Raw genomic sequence first — 21,924 nt, 5'->3', positions numbered from 1 at the left:
GAATCTGAGTCTTCCTAATCTAAACCTGTGTTGCTACACAGGTTTAGATTAGGAAGACTCGGATTCAAACCCTACTCAGCCATAAATCTTGCTGTATTATCACAGTTATGGAATGATCTTGCCCCCAAAGCTGCTCCAGTCTCCCACCAACAGAAGTTTTTGCATGCTTTAACAAGGATGCATTGCATGCTCTGAATTATTTATCTGATTACCATTGACAGTCAGGATTATGTCTAATCTGCTCTGGAACATAGTTATTTATACACCGGGGCTGACATGACATACAGTGTGGAGCTGGTGTTTCCAATCTGCTGGGGTTGCTGCACATGTGGAAGGCAGGCAGACCCAGCAGTGTTGTGCAAAAGTGCACTTGTGTAAGTGCCTAAAACAGCACGTGCCTACTTGTGCAGCACTACTTCCATTGACAACCATTGAAGTAGCATGATGCAAGTGTGTGTGCACTCTTTTATGTAGTTGGGCAAACTTTTGTGCAGTACCACTAGGGTGCAGATGCACAGCAGGGTCGGAAACACTGATATTTTATTGCACATCATGTTGACCCGGGCTTTTAATAGCTTCTGAGGACAGTGCAATCCATACATATATTGGTGTTTTTTTAAGAGCCCCAGTTGTGTGTGTATAAAATCTGTTCCCTGTTTGCTTATATTGGGTGTTGCTTAGAATTCATAGTAGCAAAAAGCTCAGCAACAGCTCACTAGTCAGAACTGCTGTCTTCCATTTGGAGGCGTGCCCCAAGCATTTAGTAGTGCTAAAAAAAAACCCTCTGCCATTACTGGCCCGCCTGCAGAATATCATAACAGATGCTCTGTTTCTTGTGAAACATAATTTGGAGCATATAACAAAACTTTAAGACCATTCCCACAGGAAAGGTCAAACATTTAACTACGATTAGGCATATGGCAATAGATTACGTATAAATTATCTTCTGTTCAGTTCTCTGCAGGCATTCAACACACTTACTCTGCAGGTGGAGGTGATTCTCTTTATTTAGCAGAGGGAGAGTAACTGGCCCTATCCAGTCCCAGCACAGTACCGCCAGTGACTGTTGCTGGTGTCTATCTGATGTTTCTTTTTAGATTGTGAGCCCTTTGGGGACAGGGATCCATCTTATTTATGTATTTTTCTCTGTGTAAATCACCCTGAGCCATTTTTGGAAGGGCGGTATAGAAATTGAAAAAATAATAACACCACGTACACAGACACACACACTCTGAAGGCATTAAAAACACACACACACACTGGGATGAAAAGCATATGGTTTTGGAGAACCGACAATTGTTGCATACACCTCAACCACACACACACACACACACACACACACACACACACACACTGCAGTCCAGTGGAGCCCTTCACAGCCTAGCTATACAGAGCACGCCTCCTTCCCCTCCGCCTTCTACTTACACCTGGATGCACAGAGCAGTACAACGGTTTTGGCTGGAGGTTGGGATGAAACACCTGTGGTTTTGAAGAATGGATGACCATGGAGTAACCGACAGACGGAGTTGAACAGTGCTTTTTCTAAGGCAAATTTGCAGTATTAAAAGGTATAGCTGCAGTGGAGGAAGGAATGAAGAGGGCAGGGAAGGAAACTGAAGGGCTGTGCTCCCAAGGCTCAGACAGCGAAGGAGCTGACCACCATACCAGTTGTGGGCAATGCTGTGGGCACTGCAGCTTCGGAAGTCCTGCTGCACAGACTCTTCTAGCAGTGAAGATGCTTCAGCCTCTTAAAACACATCTTTGAAGCTCAATTGTCAAACAAACATTGATAGGGTCCCAGAGAGATATACAAAAGGCACATTTCTGGCATGCAGACTAAAGGCTGAAACTATGCAAATGGGCTACAAAAATTTTAAATACCACCACCTCAGTCCAAAAGCATGTTGCCAACCCTTTAAACCCCTGTTGAAAGGAGAGAAAAAGTTAAACTGCTCTATCTAAACCATTTTTCAACAGATCTTCACCAAATTTGCTGGGGAGGTATCCCTTGTCACCTAGTGAGTGTATGCTGATAGCCAGATCAGACAAATAGTTTTGATTTTATAAGCAATAGAATATCCAGGGCTTATAATGGTGGAACTTTGAAATTACTCTACATCTTAACTATAGTAGCACAACTGTGCAGTATAATATATTTTGAAGAGTTTGTGGAAGTTTTTGAACGAAATAAAATCATATTTCCCAATTACCTATAGATACCAAACATTTCATACACAGTCCTGCCACTTAAATTAGTTGCACTATGTTTTACATCAGAATATGATGGGGAAAAGGTATAAATAACTTTTTTGGGAAGAAATACTGAATATAGTCGTCATCATTTTAACTGTTATTGTTCTCAACAGATTTTTTTTATACTCAATAATCAGATCAATAATTCCCAAATGAAATCATGCTCAAGAGAAGCAGATTTTCTCAGGTTCTGATTCAAATTTACCATATATGATATTACTCTTACAAATTTCAAACTTTTCTTTTACCTCCTTTTTGCAAGCACATTAATAAACAATTATATTCTATGACATATATTTTATTTCTTGAACTTTCCTATTAGTGTAACATATGAAAAATAATTTTGCCCAGTCAACGATGGGCCTCACGTACTAGTATAAAATAAATGTGGGGGGTGGGTGGGTTGGCTGTCTAAACTAAACTGTATTTACAAAAAGTACAGTCTAATTCCCACTTTGAATAACTCTGTTTACTCAGTTCTCTACTTCTGCCTTCAGAAGGTTCTTGGAAATAGGGTCATCTTGAGAAAGAAACTTTTTAACCTACATAAGTATTGTACTGTTGTGTTTAGTAAATAACTCATTGGCATTAAAAGACATACTTCTAATGTTTTGCATTTCATGTTCCATGCATTGTTATCTGAGGAAATGAGAAGTACTGTATGTGCAAACTCACTTCTTCTTTGCTAAGAAGTCAACAGGCAGGCATACAACAAGAAGCCACATGGACTCTACAAATTACCATAGGAACAAGGGCTTGGAACATAACATAAGGGACAATAAGAATAGTATGAGACAGGCTTACATTATTGCGGTAATCAGTTAGCTTTTCAGCATGCCAAACTGTATGAGAAAACTAACTAATAATGGATGGATTTTTGTAGATGCTGTTATGGCCTCATATTATTTTAGGTGGCTGAGTCTGAATATTTAATCAATTTGCAAGACACATTTAAACACTGGAAATCTGCTTGCTGTATTACTTACCTATCTGCGGATATAGATTCAACATGAGTAATCAGTCAAGAGCTGGTCTGACCTTTTAAATTCTAATCAACAAAAGTGTAATATTGTTTTGGAGTTTGTCAGGCTCAATGAAATAGTGTTTAGTTTCCCTGAACCCACTGAAAATGTCAAACACTCCTTAATCCATTATATCTCGAAGCTGTGAGCGGGGGTGGAGGCGGGGGAGGGGATGACATGCAACTCAAAGGACTTGTAACATAAGGAGGAATCAGCTGTCATAGTACACGTTGGCACCAACAGTGTTGGGAAATGCAGTTGGGAGTTCCTGGAAGGCAACTTTAGGCTGCTAGGTAGCATGTTGAAGTCCAGGACCCCCAGGGTAGCGTTCCCTGAAGCCTGTTCCACACGCAGGGTCAGTGAGACAGACGGAGCTGAGGGGTCCCAATGCATGGATGAGATGGTGGTGCTGGGAGGAGGGGTTTAGATTTGTTAGGCACTGGGATACATTTTGGGACAAGCAAAGCCTGTACAAAAGGGACAAGCTCCACTTGAACCAAGATGGAACCAGACTTCTGGTGCTTAAAATAAAAAAGGTTGCATAGCTGCTTTTAAAATGACACCTGGGGGTTGCCAACAGGAACTGGGTGGTATCTGATATTGCAAGCAAAATTCCCTAAGGTGCAAGGGTGCAAATGTTTCAGATAAACCAGAAGGGAACAGAGTAGAACCAGGAGTAGAGCAGACAGAAGCACAGGACAGCTGATCAAAAAGGTCAAATTATGATAAGAGAGATTGCACATGCCAGTGCCAGGTAAGGGACTCGGGGTGTATGTGTGTGTGTGTGCAATTTCATTTCATCTCATTTCATTTCTAGTCTGCCCCATCCAAATGCTCTGGGCAGTGCACAACAAGTTTTAAGAAACATAAAAACAAACACCATTTTTAAAACACACTGCTTAAAACAATATAAAAACAATTTTGAAACAGTTCAGGACCATTTAAAACCAATTAAAATACTTAGCAATAATTTTAAAATCTAGAAGGCCAGGCCAGACAAGTAATTAGGGTTCTCTTATGTAGGCGAAGAATGGCAGTTCAGTCCCCAAATAGCAGAGCAAAGCCAGTTTGATGAGAAAGCATCAAAGCAAGAGGTCTTGAGACAGCTCTTTAGAATTAAAGAACTACAAGGATTTATTTAACGAAAAGTTTACAAACAAGTGTGAAAAAGCCTACAGCTTATTTCAGCTGAAGACCAAAACAAACAAGACCTATGGCTGAAGACCAAAACAAACAGCGATCTCTAGAGAGACAAAATAGAGACTAACACTGGAAGAACAAAGAGGGGAAGAGTCCAGCACTTTTATCCATGACCACAACCCTGCCCCCGAGGTCATGAGACATTGCAGCTGAGAACTGGTGCTGCCAGGGTCCTAGCTCCAACATCTTAAAGGCCAGCAACGAGCCTAAATTACGGATATCTGCCAGGAGTGCATTCCATAGGCCAGGAGCATCTACAGAGAAGGCCTGGCTCCAAGTCGCCACCAGACAGTTCCAAGTCTTCAGTGGTAACTGGAGACAGACCTCTCGAGATGACCTCAATTTGCAATGGAGATCATACAGAAGAAGGTGCTCTTTTAAGGTAGCTTGGACCCAAGTCGTTCAGGGCTTTAAAGGTAATAACCAGCACTTTGTATTTTACCCGGCCAGGCATAATATGGTCTCTCTGGGTTAACGATCTCAAAACAGTGGTGCATCAGCTGGTAACCTCCAGGCTCGACTACTGCAATGCGCTCTACATGGGGCTGCCTTTGTACGTAGTTTGGAAACTTCAGTTAGTTCAAAATGCAGCAGCCAGATTGGTCTCTGGGGTAACCCAGAGAGACCATATTATGCCTGTCTTAAAACTGCTGCACTGGCTGCCAATATGTTTCCCGGCGAAATACAAAGTGCTGGTTATTACCTTTAAAGCTCTGAATGGCTTGGGTCCGGGTTACCTGAGAGAGCGCCTTCTTCTGTATGATTCCCAATGCTCATTGAGGGTCATCTGGAGAGGTCAGTCTCCGGTTGCTACTGGTATGTCTGGTGGCGACTCGGAACAGGGCCTTTTCTGTAGCTGCTCCTGGTCTATGGAATGCACTCCCGCAGATATCCGCAGTTTAGGCTCGCTGTTGGCCTTTAAGAGAGCACTAAAAACCTATTTATTTGGCATGCCCGTCCAAGGCTTGTAAAGTGTTGTGTTTTTTAATTGTATTTTAATTGGTTTTAAATAGTTTTAATCATTTTGAATTGTTTTTATATTGTTTTTAGCATTGTTTTAATTGTGGGGTTTATGTCTTTTAAAAGTTGTTGTACACTGCCCAGAGCCTCTGGATGGGGCGGTCTATAAATGAAACAAACAAACAAACAAACATAAATAAATTGTGAAGAGCTCCAAAAGGATCTCTACAAATTGGGTGAGTGACAAAATGTCAAATGCGGTTCAGTGTAAGCAAGTGTAAATTTGGGAAAAAACTCCAACTTCACATATACACCACTGGGGTCTGAGCTGTTGGTGACTGACCAGGAGAGAGAACTTGGGGTCATGGTGGACCACACATTGAAAGTGTCGACTCAGTGCACGGCCGCTGTGAAAAAGGCCAATTCCATGCTAGGGATCATTAGGAAAGAAATTGAAAATAAAAATGCTAATATAATACCCTTATACAAATCTATGGTGCGGCCACATTTGGAGTACTAAGTGCAGTTTTGGTCACCATATCTTGAGGACATTGTAGAACTGGAAAAGGTACAGAAGAGGGCAACCAAGATGATCAGTGGCCTGGAGCATTGTTCCCTCTAAACTGCATGCCCCGCCCCTGCGCAGGACTCTCTTCCCCCCACGCTCAGCTGATCCTATTCCCTGCACAGTCCCTTGGAAATTTGGAGGGATTTCAGCATGGCAGCAGAATAGCGAGATCAGCAGTAGCATGGTAAAAAAGGGGTTAATTTTAGTGTCTGTCTTAGACCCACCCTCTCAGCTAACTGGTTCAGCTGCATTCTTCTGCAACATTTGAATGTAAATAGAAAGTGAAAGCATGGGGAGGGGGGAGGAGCTGAATGGGAAGTGGACAAAGCTGGGCTGGCTGAACTGAAGGAGTCAATCTCAAGGGAAGTAAAACAGAAACAACCACCACCCCACAAACTTATATTTGTTTTATTTTATTTGTCCCCCTTGCTTAAGCCAATGTTTTTCTCTTCCTCCACCCTGTATGGACTGTGTGCAAATATGAGAGAAGTCTTCCCACTTGAAGATTTCCATTGATTATTGTATGTGTTTCTTTCCTTCCAGGCTGTATGTGCTTGTGTGTATTTGAAAACAGTTTGATTGTATTTTTTTCTTCCACTCCCACTTCCCTCCCTGGTTTGTAAACTCATGAGTGAGTGTGTGTGTGTGTGTGTGTGTGTGTGAGAGAGAGAGAGAGAGAGAGAGAGAGATGTGCTGGCTGTTTAGTAAAGCTTGTAGACATCAAACTGCTTATAGCTTTGATCTGGTTGTGTGTGGATTTTTCCCCCGTGTAACTTTGCCTTCTATTTATTATTTAAAATATTTTAATGTTAATCTTGGCATCAAAGTTCTCAAAATGGCTTAAATAGCAAAATATATGAGAAAATTGTTCTTTTGCAATATGTTTCTCCTTATAATAAATATTTTATTTTGCGTTGTGCTTTTAACAGGAGTTCATATATAAATAACTTACACGGTCTTTTTAATAAGCTTGTAATGGACTGAAATACCCCCAACTTCTTGAAAGTGGGTTCACAAGTTGCTAAATTGAACATTAAGCATTTCTCCCTCCCCCACCAAATATCTATTTTTATACACTTCCCTCATCACAGGAAACTCATCTTAAAAGCTCTTGAAATGCTTGCTTGCTTTTTAAATCCTAAAAATTTGAGGTAATTCCATATATGACATTCTGCTGCGCTTTGAAGCAAACTTGTGAGAAGGAAAGTGTTGGATACCTTTTAGAGAGCATGAAAGGATTTAATTATGAAAATGTGGGGAGGCTGTTGGCCAAGCCCTGGATTCAATCCTGCATGCTTGAACACAGAAGGTTCTAAGTTCCCTTCTTGGTATCTCCAAAGCAGAGCTGAGAGAGATTCCTGCCTACAATCTTGGAGAAGCTGCTGCCAGTCTGTGTAGACAATACTGAGCTAGATGGACAAATGATCTGACTCGGTATATAGCAGCTTCCTATATTCCCATGTTTATCACTGGTGGCGCAGTGGTAAAACTGCCGCCCTGTAACCAGAAGGTTACAAGTTCGATCCTGACCAGGGGCTCAAGGTTGACTCAGCCTTCCATCCTTCCGAGGTCGGTAAAATGAGTACCCAGAATGTTGGGGGCAATATGCTGAAATCATTGTAAACCGCTTAGAGAGCTCTGGCTATAGAGCGGTATATAAATGTAAGTGCTATTGCTATTGCTATTGCTATCTATCTTTAAATTCCTGATATTATTTACCCACATATCAGCTCCAAAAGATGGAACAAAAATGTACAAATTAATCTACAGTTAAGGCCCTTATTGAACACTCTCTTTGGCAAGCAGCTAGTTTGGTTAATCTAAGGCGGGGATTCTCAACTTTGGTTCCCCAGATATTATTGGACTTTAACTCCCATAATTCCCAGCTACAGCGGCCTTTGGCTGGGGACTATGGGAGTTGAAGTTCAATAACATCTGGGGACCTAACGCTGAGAATCCCTGATCTAAGGCATTCGTTAGCTGCAATCTCCAGGATATTTGGAAGGAAATGGGAAGCCTGCTCTGACTAACTATCCAATTGTAGGGGCAACTAATACTCAGGCCATCAACATTTTACAGCTAAGAGCAAGAAAACAAGGATAAACTCAAATTTAAATAAACAAAACTTAGATAAGTTAAAAAAAACACGTTACCACCAATGCAGGGGCGTAGCTAGGGGAGAGGGGACCCATGTTCGCTCGCTCCCTGGCAGCCCCTCAGAGTGAGGGAGATAATGAAGAAAATAGGATGGGGTGGCGCATGGTGGCCCTTAGGAGCTTGGGGGCCTGGGTTCTTTGAACCCATCTGCTAAATTAAAGCTAAACTCTTTTCCTTCCTTTCCTTCCATATTTATGGTGTGTGTGAGAGATCTATAGTGGCACATGTGTGCACACTGCCTTGATACTGCTGCCCAGAACAAAACTCATTCCACTTACTGATGGAGTGGGGGGATAGAGGGAACACGGGCCCAGAGCACCTTCCTTATGAGGCTAGGCTGCAGCATCTGCAGCTTTTTAGTTTGGAAAAAAAAAAAAGTGACTATGGAGAGACATGATCGAGGTGTATAAATGCATGGAGTGGACAGAGAAAATTTTCCCCTCTCTCACAATACAGGCGTCATCCCATGAAACTGAAGGCCAGGAAATTCAGGACCAGCGAAAGGAAATACTTTTTCACACAGCACATAATTCATCTCTGGAATTCTCCACCATGGAATGTGGTGATAGCCACTAGGTTGGGTGGCTTCAAGCAGGGTTTAGATAAATTCATGGAGGACAGGTCTACCAGTGGCTACTAGTCCCGTAGCTATAGGCCACCTCCAGCCTCAGAGGCACGATGCCTCTAAATTCCAGTTGCAGGAGAGCGACAGCAAGAGAGAGGACATGCACATACCTCTTGCCTGTGGGCTTCTCAGAGGCATCTGGTGGGCCACTGTGTGAAACAGGATGCTGCACTAGATAGGCCTTGGGCCCAATCCAGCAGGGCTGTTTTTATATTCATATGTTCATTTATTATAATTATTGGAGGTGTGGTCCACTTGGATTATTTGAAGCAGTAGATACATAAATTGCTACCACTTTTATTTCTCAGGTTTGTTCTGCCTAAAACTACAACACTTTTAAAGATTGCTGATGAAACATTTCTGTGGAACAATGGTGACCCCCAGTGGTAAAAAAGGCAAATTTGTATTTTTCCTTTGGGATATGCAGTTAGCATCTTTATATCCCATATGAAAATCATGATGAATATGTTGGCAGCTACTAATCAAATTAAGGAAATGGCACCTGTCCTTATATGTGCTTACAATTATATGAAAGATGTTAGTATGACATCTAGTAAAAAATGGAAGACTACGGTTATTTTGAAGGTCTGGAGAACAGATAATGTTCTCTAGATAATGTAAAGTGCTTTGGGATTATTATAATGAAAAGCGGTATATAAATTCAGCAATCAGTCCCTCAGATCAATTTCCATAGAGATGATGCTGAACACTGCCCCTGTACAGCAAATAATCCCCAACTAGAATACTTGGAAGTCCTCACCTGGCATCTCCAAGATAGGTCTGAGAGGGACTCCTGCCTGAAGCCTTGGAGAACCCACTGCCAGTCTATGTAGACAATACTGAGCGAGATGGACCTATGGTCTGACTCAGTATATGGTAGCTTCCTATGTTCCTATGACACTCCCCATCACTTTGTGAGCTACCTGCATCAGCCACTATTTTTGGCAATGTTTTCATAGTAGCCATAATGTATGTTATGGCCACAAGCAGGTACAACTGTGCAAATCTTTAAAATAGGATTGTATGATTTAAAAGCATGAAGGTCATTCACATTCTAGAAGTAGACACATCTTTTGCACTTATTAGATGTATTCCCTTCAGTCTGGATAACATTGTTTTCTTTCTATTTTTGCAGGTGTTAGGATTGCTAGTATGGACCCTGATTGCTGGAACAGAGTATTTCTTGTATCCTGTATTTGGCTGGGTGATGTTTGTGGCTGTATTTTACTGGGTTCTTACACTCTTCTTTTTAATCATCTACATGACAATGACATACACTAGGATTCCCCAAGTTCCATGGACCACTGTTGTGAGTATGCCAGCTTTCAGTCATTAGTAGTTTGGTTTAATGTATTTCTTTTTATATAAATATTATTAATATAGATATTACATTATAGTTTATAATTTATGTTTTTGTCTAGATTTTATTTTTCTCTGGTACACACCACTCTCCCCTGCCCTTGAAAGAGCTTCCTTATTCCCTTCAATGAAGAGGGGCAGTGTTCCCTCTAAAAGGGATTCTCAGATGTTGTTCACTACAACTCCCAGCATCCCCAGCTGCAGTGGCCTTTGGCTGGGGATTATGGGAGTTGTAGACAACAACATCTGAGAATTTCTGTTAGAGGGAACACTGGAGGGGGGTCAAGAAGAGGTTCTTCCTCTACCTCCCCACCTTCCAAGCTAATTGGTGTCCTAAAAGGTCTAGCCCCTACACCCCAAAAACAAACCTGTAGAGATGTTTACCACCACTACAGGTGCCTAGGCTCCCGTTGATGACTCAAATGGTCTTTTTAAAAAACACACCCCCACCCCAAAGTTTGATAATTATCACAGTAAACCTAAAGCTGCTTTTCGCTATGGAATGGTGGCTGGACTTGTGTGTTCTTTCATGAGCTAAGTTTGCAGAGCTTAGTTTCTGGGGAACACTATCCATGCAGCAAACTTCCTGATTCTTCTCAGTTCTTTAATCTGGGACTAATATACCTGTGCACAATGGCAGCCAGCCAACTGCCACATTAGACACAGTGAAATGGCTTGGATAAAAAAGGACTAGTGTCCTATCTTTGCCAGCCACTGTAGGAAGGCATTTTCCAAAAAGAACCTTGTACCAACCCCCGCCCCCCCAATCAACCAGCTTTGGAAATATTGTTTTCTTTTATGGCTAAATGGGTGCCCACAGGACTTTTTCCAGGAGCGGAAGTGGGGCAGAACCTGTAATCCTATACCCAAATACCTGAGAGTAAGCCCCATAGAAATCAATTGAACTGGCTCAGCCTGGGGGTAGAGGGCAACTGCCTTCCCTTGACCCTGGCTCTGGACACCCATGTATGGCTAAATGCCATGTCATCCCCAATTTCTTTTAAAATAAACAGCTTTTCCCATTACAGATACTGTGCTGTAGTTTTCACCTTTTGTCTGTTTAACTGATTTGGTTGTGCCACCTACTGCTGCTGAATGGAGTTGCTGAGGAGAGTTAAGTCCAGAAATGAGTTTATGATATCCAGCCATTGTCTCTGATAGAATGGCAGACTCCAGGTGATGTCGGTCAGCAACTCACTTTGCCTAGCTACTGAATTCCTTATTTTTTGCCTGGGTTAATAGCAGATTTGGAAAGGAGCTGGCATATCCTCCCTAAATGCCTGCCTGGAAGCAGTAATGGGCTGGATGAGGGAGAATATACTGAAGCTAAATCCAGATAAGATGGAGGTACTTTTTGTGCAGGGTCAGAACTGTAGAGATGATTTTGATCTACCTGTTCTAGATGGGGTCACACTTCCCCAAAAGGAACAGGTTCGCAGTCTGGGAGTACTTCTGGATTCATACCTCTCCCTGGTTTCTCAGGTTCAGGCAGTAGCCAGGGGTGCTTTCTATCAGCTTTGGCTGATACACCATCTGCGCCCGTTTCTCGAGATCAATGACCTCAAAACAGTGGCACATCTGTTGGTAACCTCCAGACTTGACTTCTGTAATGCACTCTATGTGGGGCTGCCTTTGTATGCAGTCTGGAAACTTCATTTGGTTCAGAATGCGGCAGCCAGGTTGGTCTCTGGGTCATCTCGGAGAGACCACATTACTCCTCTGCTGATGGAGCTTCACTGGCTGCCAATAGGTTTCTGGACAAAATACAAAGTGCTAGTTATAACTTATAAAGCCCTAAACGGCTTAGGCCCTGGGTATCTAAGATAGCGTCTTCTTTACTACAAGCCCCACCGCCCATTGAGGTCATCTGAGGAGGTCCGTCTCCAGTTGCCGCCAACCTCTTTGGTGTCTACACAGAGACGGGCCTTCTTGGTCGCTGCCCCGAGATTGTGGAATGTACTCCCTGCTGAGATATGATCCTCCCTATCACTGGCAATTTTCAAAAAACACCTGAAAACCTATCTTTTCGCCCAAGCTTTCTCAGCTTCTTAAATTTTTAGGTTTTAATCTCTAGTTTATTTTTAAATTGTTAAATTGTTTTAAGTTTTTTGTATGTTTTTAACTTCTTTTATGCTATTGTTAACTGCCCAGAGATGAAAGTTTGGAGCGGTGAACAAATTTGATAAATAAATTAATTAATAAATAAGACCAAGGTGGTGGATCTGGAGAAACTCAGAGAGGCCTACAGATGAGACCTTTGGTGACATGGTAGAGGCATCCCACTCCAAGGCTGATAGCTCCACTGTTGTCAGGGAGAATGAAGGTCTCGGGGAAGGAGGACATCGGTCTGAGGAAGAGGGAAATGCTCCTTTAGAAGGGACCCCTTCCGTGGATCATGAGCCCATATCCTCACGCACAGGGGATACTCCTCCGGGGAGTGGGGGCCTCCTTGTTAGTGGGCGATTCGATCATTAGAAGTATAGAAAGATGGGTTTGTTACCTGCATGTTGACCACACGGTGACTTGCCTGCCTGGTGGTGCGAAGGTTGTGGACATCACGGAGCGTCTAGATCGGCTATTAGGCAGTGCTGGGGAGGAGACAGCTGTTTTGCACGTTGGCACCAACGATGTGGGGAAATGTAGTTGGGAGGTCCTGGAAGCCTAATTTAGGCTGATAGGTAGCATATTGAACTCCAGGACCCGCAAGGTAGCATTCTGAGAAATACTACCTGTTCCACATGCAGGTACAGTGAGACATGCAGAGCTGAGGGGTCTCAATGCATGGATGAGACATTGGTGCCGGGAGGAGGGGTTTAGATTTGTTAGGCACTGGGATACATTTTGGGGCAAGCAAGGCCTGTACAAAAGGGAAGGGCTGCACTTGAATCAAGATTGAACCAGACTGCTAGTGCTTTAAATCAAAAAGGTTCAAAATTCTAGATATGCTGAATGACTATGCCCTAGAACAGTTGGTCTTTGAATGAACCAGAGAAGGTGACCTTGGACTTAATCCTGGGTGGTACCCAGGACCTGCTGCATGATGTCAGTGTCATCAGCGACCATAGTGCAATCAAATTCAGTATACATGCATGGAGAGAATCAGCAAGGAAGTCTAACACAGGCACTTTGAATTTCAGAAGAGGAAACTTCTCCAAAATGAGGAGTATGGTGAAAAGAAAGCTGAAAGGGAAAATCAGGAGAGTCACTTCACTCCAGAATGCGTGGTTTACTCAAAACCACAATGCTAGAAGCCCAGTTAGATTGTATACCCCAAAGGAGGAAAGGTACCACTAAGTCCAGGAGGATGCCAGCATGGCTAAAAGTTAAAGTCAAGGAAACCATAAAGGGGAAGAAGACTCCCTTCTGTAACTGGAAGGTCTGTCCAAATGAAGAGAACAAAAAGGAACACAAACTCTGGCAAAAGAAATGCAAGGTGACAACAAGGGAGGCGAAAAGAGAGTTTAAGGAACATTTAGCAAAAATCATCAAGGGGAATAACAAAAACTTCTTTAAATACATCAGATACAGGAAACCTGCCAGCGAGGGGGTTGGACCATTAGACAATGAGGGAATGAAAGGGATTATTGAGGATATGGAGGTTGCAGAGAAGCTAAATGAATTCTTTGTGTCTGTCTTCACGGCATAGGATACTGATCATATACCTGTTCCTGAACCAGGCTTTTCGGGTACGGAGGCTAAAGAACTGAGTCAGATAGACGTGACAAGAGATTATGTTCTAAGCTGTCTGGACAAATTGAAAACTAGCAAATCGCCAGGGCATCTATCCAAGAGTCCTCAAAGAACTCAAATGTGAAATTGCCAACCTCTTTGCTAAAATATATAGCTGATCCCTACATTCAGGCTCTGTACTGGAGGACTGGAAAGTAGCCAATGTAACACCGATTTTCAGAAAGGGATCCCGGGGCCAACCGGGAAATTACAGGCCAGTTAGCTTAATGTCCATTCCAGGCAAATTGATGGAGAGCATCCTCAAGGATAAAACAAGAACAGGCCCTGCTAGGAGAAAACCAGCATGGCTTCTGCAAAGGTAAATCTTGCCTCACGAACCTTTTGGAGTTCTTTGAGAGTGTCAACAGGTGTGTGGATAAAAGTGATAGTATACCTGGATTTCCAAAAAAGTTTTTGACAAGTTCATCATCAAAGACTCCTGAGGAAACTTAGCAGTCATGGGATAAGGGGGAAAGTACATGTGTGGATTGCTAAATGGTTAAAGGACAGAAAACAGAGGGTAGGTATAAATGGAGAGTTTTCACAATGGAGGGAAGTAAGGTCCCCCAGGGATCTGTACTGGCAGCAGTACTTTTTAATTTATTCATAAATGATCTAGAAGTTGGAGTAAGCAGCAAGGTAGCCAAATTTGCAGATGATACCAAACTATTTAGGGTAATGAAATCCAAAACAGATTGTGAGGAGCTCCAAAATGATCTCTCTAAACTGGGTGACTAGTTTGGCTACTAGTCAGAGGGCTATAGGCCACCTCCAGCCTCAGAGGCAGGATGCCTCTGAATACCAGTTGCAGCGGAGTAACAGCAGGAGAGAGGGCATGCCTTCAACTCCTGCCTGTAGGCTTCCAGAGGCACCTGGTGGGTCACTGTATGAAACAGAATGCTGGACTAGATGAGGCTTGAGCTTGATCCAGCAGGGCTGTTCTTATGTTAAGTGGTCATTCAAAATGTTGTGTTAGTTGGAGCTATGGTAAGGTAGCATCTAAGAGATTGAGCTATGAAGCAGGAAGACCCTTGTTCAGATCTTAACGTTTATCCATGTACTCAGTAGGTGGTCATAGGCAAGCCATTTCCTCTCAGCCTCAGCTCTGCAGCTGCAATGTGGAGATAATAATACTTAACTTACAGGGTTGGTTTGAATGATTATATCAAGATAATACATGTGAAGTGCTTTGCACATTAAAAAAGCACTCAAATGCTAAGTATTAGTCAGCCAGGTCAGTAGGTTTGGTCTTTTTATATGCGTTATTTCAGATTAATGTTCACAGTCACCACTATTCTGGCTGTTTCATTTCCAGGGAAGGCCTAGAGAACAACACATATTGCAATAAGTGGGCTGCTTGAGAAATGGAGTTGAGGGACTAGGTTCCTAGAAAAAAATGTAGTTGAGCAAAATTTAGATATCCAGCCAAGGTAGGGACTTCTGTCACAGCCATCTCATTCCCCCTGCATGCAAAAGGATATGCATGTTAAGCTGCCCTCTCCACCAAAATGAATGGAGAAGCAACTTGCATAGACACTCTGTGTGTCTATGTACTGAAGGGCATTGTGTGTAGGAGGAGGAAATGATTGCATAGACGATCTTTTACTTTTTAAGTTGCCAGAATGTGATTTTCTCTAATAGTATTTTCACAGCACCTAGTTTCTTTTCAGCAGGAGGAATGACCACTTATCTATCTTGTCCGTTTTCCACCCTGAACATTTTTACGCTGTTCTTTGTAGGTCAGTGGTTTTCACTGGTTATGCGGAGAGGGGGGTGCTAGTGTGTGCATCCCCGCTGCTAGCATGTGCCCCCTGCCCTGTCTTCCATGGGGCTCTGCTTGGCCCATTGCCCCCCCCCCCCAGCAGTGCACACCCCAGAAGTGAGTGGGGAGGGCTCACACTGAAGGTGCTCTAAGCACCTTGTCTTTTCTGCCTCCTGCCACTGCTCAGAAGTGGAAAAAAGCGTGGGGGAGCATGCACGCCTCATCAGTGGGGGTATTGGAGGTGGAGGCAAGTCAGGGGCCACCAGTAGCCTGAAGGCCACGCAATAAAACACACGGTTGTAGGTGTACAGGTCACATTTATTTATTTATTTGTAAAATAGCTTTGACTTTTTTAAAAAAGTACCCAGAGTAGTGAACAATCACACAGGAAAACAGTACTCAATATGCAATTTACAATCAGTTCAATAAAAACAACCAGATAAATCAGCAAATCAACAGAAGAACAGCAGATACTATGAAACAGGAATCCAGCAAATCTGTGAACACCTCATGGTAGGTCATAAGCTTAGTGGAAAAAATGATGGTCTCAATAATCTTTTGAAACATGGAGATTGAGGTGTCCAGGCATCACGGGGAAGGAATCTTGCAGCTTGGGTGCAACCACAGAGAAGGCCCTGTCCCAGGTACCTACAGCCTCCCCTCAAAAAGTGGTGAAACCTAGAGCATAGCCTGGTGTGGCAAAACAGCAGCAAGCACTCAGCCTGTCATGTGAACACTTGGGTAGACCTATAGACAGAAGTAACTGTAACTGCAAACTGTTGCTTAAGCTATTTCTCCTTTCAAGCAGCAGTAGCAGAATTGCTCCAGAGGAAGTGAACACTGAAGTGATATCCCTTGTGATGTCTGCTCAGAAATCATACAGAACATCACATTGAAGTGAGGTCCTCTTTAATGAGGACATCCTCTCCACCCCCCACACCAGAACACAGTGTGGAAATGAAGCACGAATCAGTGGTTCTGCCCAGAATATGGTGCAAACTGCACTAGCTGTTCCTGGGACAGGTCCCAGGAAAAAAAGTTGGTGTGAAAGCAGGAGCTTCCGCTGAATGTGAACAATGAAATCTAGGTTTTCAGCAGCAGGGAGAGGTCTGTAGCTCCTGGTCTGTAGACACATGATTAAGTTCTCTTATTTAAAAAAAACAAAACCCTACATGGTCCACATGACTTTCAATTAAACAAAAAGTGAGCACGGAATATTGTACATGAAAAAAAACTACCATCTTGTTTTTCTTTGCCATTGTATAGGGTCTCTGTTTTAATGGGAGTGCCTTTCTTTTATACCTCATTGCTGCCATTGTAGATGCATGCGCAGTTACCAAAGAACTGGACAGCCACAACTATAACAGCTGGGCAGCTTCTTCAGTAAGTTAGCCTTTAATTTTAAAATCATGAATAGTTCTCTGGGTATGTTTGTGGGCAGATGTTGGGGTTTATGTTAAAACAAAAGCCCATCAAGAATAAAATTGCAACTTGAAACAGGAATAGCTAGCTAAGCTTTGTTAAAAGAACAGCAAAAGACTGGTGCAGCATCTGTAAGTTGCTTAGAAACTATAATCAGTGGCCTCTGAATTTTCAAGAGTACTGAATGTGCATATCTTGAAAATCCAGCTGTCTGTCTTGATGACAGATTTATGTGACATAAACATAGCAAGTGTACAAATCTTCATGGCTCTTAATAGCGATTTCCAAGTTTTTATCACACTGATGACTATGTATGTATGTTTTTCTCTGGTGCTCTTATTCCAGTTAGAAGAAAGTTCTTATTTCTACCTTGAGAACATCAAAAATAACTACTGGTAGGGTCAGCATTAGTCTGTGATTCCAGGCAGGCATCACACAAATACAGAATGTGGTACGGAATGTGGAATTCAGCATTCTGAGAATCTCATTTTAAAACATAAATATATATTTTCTAGTCCTTATGGCTGCAAAGATGTGATTGAAAGTGAGTGAGCATTGGGAGATCGAGAAAATCTCTGAATTCGTAACCATTGTCATAGTCACGAAGATCACTATTGATACTGTCACCTCCCACATTGGATAAAATGGATTTGTACTAAAAATAAGAGAACGCATTTTCAAGTATACATCCTGCCATGTTACCAGCAAACACATCCTGATATTATGAGCAAAAGCCATCAGTGTGGCTTTTGCTGGTAATATCAGTCTCAAACTTCCTCAGACATGGAAATGTCATTATTCTGTAAATACATCTACTGTATCTGCATCAGTGCACAGCTAATCATGTAATGGCTTATTCCAATGCATATTTGCACTTTCCTACACAAATAAATTAATGTTTTTATTGTCAGGAACTCAGAGAATGGAAGAGAGTATATTCACTGGACAAGTACAGTAGCTGATGTCCAGATCAATGCCATGCTGGCACAACACCATTTTCTGTTTTGCAGGGGTTAGGGTGACTTTTGACAATCCTTCCCTCCCTGTGTAGTTGCTTATACCTCATGAAAACATGTCCCTGAGGATTGTGGGACCCTCAGAGGCATATTTTGGGGAACCAGGTGGTTGTAGTGTGGAGGAAGGGGGATTGGTGCAAATTACCCTCTTCCCATGTGACAGAAATTACTGTTGAGCCAGTGTGGTACCCTGAATTGACTGTTTGCAGAATTTTATAATGTAGTGCTTCTGTTAATATAAATCAAGCTTAAGTTACTTTACTTCATGGAATTGTTGAAATAAAATTTCTCAGTGTAACAGATGCTTGGCAGAATTAGGCACCATTGTGCAGCGTTATTTAGATATACTTATTTAGATATACCAATTGACAAAAATCCACACCATTATTTACTTTCATTTAAATTAATGCGGCTCTGCAACTAAAAGTCATCTTCAATTTTTATACGTGCATGGAAGTCAATAAGGACTGTTCATGTAACTAGTTGAACAGAACCCTGCAAAATTGGCTGCAGTGTTTGGGGTCCTGCAGGACAGTGAAGGACAATTTGGTTGTATCCTATTAATTATTTGAATACATGTTTTTAACAAAAATCTGTTAGATGACTCCTACTATATTCTAACTGTTTTTTCCTCTCTTCTCTCTCTACAGTTCTTTGCCTTCGTTGTCGCTTCCTGCTATGGTGGGAATGCTTATTTTAGCTTTGTGTCTTGGAGATCACGGACCTTGCAATAAATATTCTCGGTAGAGGATATGTGACAGAATTTTTGGAGTGTTTAAAAAAAAAAAAATGCAGGCATGCCACCTGATCCTACACATTTTTACTCAGAAGTGAATCTCAATAGCTCAACTCAGACATCAAGGCCAAACTACTGATGCGTATATTGAACATGCCACGGGCTCACACACTTCCTCCTCCCCTCCCTCTTTCATCATGCAAGTTGGTTGCTTCTTCCACTTCCTGCTTCGTGGTAACTGTAATTATGCTGTGACATCCAACTCAAGCAACCTATGACTAACAGAAACTAGAAAGCAGGGGAGAGGATTGATGCACTTGAGGGAGTGGAGAAGGCAGCACTGGAGTTTGCAGCATATTCCCAATGTCCAAATGAACTGAGCCAGAGTCCAGTGAGGTGTAATTATTTGCAGGATTTCAACCTTAATTTTTATGGACAGTGTTTTGAAAGTGTGATTAAAACAGATTTATTTAAATCACGCTGGTTTTGTAGCAGGGAGCAATTGTATCTTGGTTTGATAAAGTATTATGAGTCGATGTTATACTGTGTATTGATGATGATGAACATTACAGTATGTATGCTTCTGTAACAAAATTGTTAATGCTTATCACTGTGGTTTTTTACATTGTAAATGGAGTTAAAACTTCTGGATTAAGTGGCATTCATCAGGCATAATTGATTAAATATAAGCAAGAATAATTTAAAATATTTTTATATGATTAGAAATGCTTCTGTATTTAGGAAAACTTTCCTGCTTAAGAGCCGCTGTACACATTCCTGAAGATTTAGAGATCTGCATTAAGTTTTCCATGGAATACTTTAATGTATCTCCTAAATTAGCATGAAGGAAAGTGTTTAGCCTCTGGTTAGCCAACAAATAGAACACAATCTTGCAAATAGGTATACAACCAACATACCTAACTTTGCCAAAAGCCACCATTACAAGCTTCTCTGAAGCTGTTAAAGTGGAAGCTGTCGATGAAAATGTCTGGAAAGTACAAATAGATACTGAAGTCTTTCACACAACCGGTCAGGCGGGCCGGGTCCAACTCACTTCCACCCACCACCCACCCACCCCGACAATGAAGTAAATGTTGCTGGGAGTGCAGACTGCGCTCCAAGATGATCCACATTGCATCAAGCAGCATAGATCTCTGGAGTCCCAGACAACATGTCCCGGCCTCCAGATATCCCTCAGTGCACCACACAATGAGCACTGAAGGATTCCCCCAACATACAGGTGCTCTAGGCACTCATCTTTGTGTCTGCTTGTGCTGCAAGCTTCCCAGCAGATACGCAATCTCAGCAGCCAGGGTAAGGATGCACTTGTGCCCTTAACCCTGGCTGACAGCTGGGCTACGGAGCCAGGTTTGGCAACAAGGCAGCACCAGGATCTGTGTGGCTCCCAGCAGTTTTCACGAGCACCCAAGCCCAGCCCTATTGTAAATTCAGTGCCTCTAGTATTTCCTAAGTGATCTTGTAAATATCTTTCTTCAAATATGGGGCAATAGACGAATTAGTTTTCAATAATGATACATTCCAATATAGTTACATCTAAACGATGGAAACTTCAGTTGGTTTTTTAAACTGTGACTCACATTCTGTGCTGCACATATGTTCAGCACTGCTCACACTGCTGTATACATCTCAAAGACCACCCACACTGCTGGAATTTTGTGATCGCAATCATCCAATGCTATATCCCTTGGAAATAATGGACACTAGCCGGCCCTGCACAGAGCATCTGTGCGCTCTTTGGGGCCGGCAGTTATCTCTCCCCCGCTTCTGCCCCAGTCTCCGCTTCCGGGCCCAGCCTCCTCTCCTCCCCACCAGCACTTCTGCCCCCCAACTTTCTTCCCCCCCTCCTGGGCCTTGCCTCCGCGGCCGGGCTGGGCCCACTGCCTCTGGCCTTCATGGCCAGGCCACTGCTGCAGCACCAATCCTCCTGGGTGCGCCTCAGCCAATCAGGTGCATCCGCCGCCAAGCCAATCAGCTGGGCGCTGGGATGCACATTACAAGGCACACCTAAGAGAATTAATATAATTGATAATGTCACGCAACTGCAGTTGCACAATTTTAAGTTTCAGAGGAAGATCTTATTTCCACAACAGTGTGGGCTGTGCTTGAGACACAAGCAGCAGCATGGGCAGTGCTGAACCGTCCCTGTTCTACTGCGTAGAATGTGAGCCAATATTCTAAGCAGTTGAGTCTTGTTAGTAAAATGACTTTATGGAAGAAACAGATCATCCTCAGGAATCTCATTTTTTTGCACATTTATTTCAGACATTTAAAAATATGTAGTTGCTAACAAGAGAATTCTTCAGTTATTTTGTCTGGTAAGAGCATGTGTTAGAACAAGTTTATTTTAATTAACTGTTTAAAATGTAATGGTTTAAGGGTCATAAAAATAGCAAGCAAGCTAATCTTTTAAAACGTGAATGATTTCCAACTTAAAAACTTGGAGCCATGATATCCATGTGATACTTGTATTTCCTGTAAACTCTTCTATGTACATGAAAATGAAAACATTTTTTTAATTATTGTTGTGGTAGTGTTCTTAATCAGACTTGGTAATTGCCCCTCCAACTGGCATTCTGCCACTTTACAGTTTTGAACCAAGTGAATGCACTATGACTCCTTTTGTAAGTGCAAGTAGGACAATTAAAAAGGGGAAAGGAAACCTGTACATGCATGTACATTTGAGTTTTAGTAATCCTCCTTCCTTCCAGAAAACTTTGTACATTCACACTGGAAGGAAAAAGGCTGACTAGACGAGCTGTCTTCCAGAAGAGCTCCCCATGCTAATAGGACCACGGTTCATAGGAAGGTTATTCACTTCCTCTAATGAGGCTGGATACTGCAATGAACTTTCTGTGTATTGATGTGGGAGGAATCAAAAGTTAGAACTAATATTCCAAATATGGTGAGAGGTTGCTGATAGCTTTGAATTTGCTTTGGTCCTTGTATGTAGGGAAGTTGAAACAAAATTTATTGAGAATCATCAGGAGGTATTTCCTGTATTACCTGAGTTTAATTTGAGCAACATGTTCATATTTGGAACTTGTTTTAAATGTCACAATAGAGAAGAAGGTGAATTTGCATATGGAGGAACTGT

General features: G+C 42.3%; 1 protein-coding gene across 1 annotated transcript in view; it reads left to right on the top strand.

Moving 5' to 3' along the window:
- CMTM8 (CKLF like MARVEL transmembrane domain containing 8) overlaps nucleotides 1-21,351 on the top strand; it is a 53,416-nt gene extending 32,065 nt beyond the window's left edge. The window contains exons 2-4 of the mRNA XM_053258896.1: nucleotides 9,921-10,094; nucleotides 16,902-17,018; nucleotides 18,724-21,351. Coding sequence (XP_053114871.1) covers nucleotides 9,921-10,094; nucleotides 16,902-17,018; nucleotides 18,724-18,807 — 375 coding nt within the window. The 3' untranslated portion in view covers nucleotides 18,808-21,351. The remainder of the gene's footprint in view (nucleotides 1-9,920; nucleotides 10,095-16,901; nucleotides 17,019-18,723) is intronic.
- Nucleotides 21,352-21,924: the final 573 nt, after the last annotated feature.

Source organism: Hemicordylus capensis, chromosome 6, assembly GCF_027244095.1.
Source record: "Hemicordylus capensis ecotype Gifberg chromosome 6, rHemCap1.1.pri, whole genome shotgun sequence".
In the NCBI taxonomy this organism is placed as follows: Eukaryota; Metazoa; Chordata; class Lepidosauria; order Squamata; family Cordylidae; genus Hemicordylus; species Hemicordylus capensis.
The sequence above is the reverse complement of the archived record's forward strand: the minus strand, read 5'-3'. Positions and strand labels throughout refer to the sequence as shown.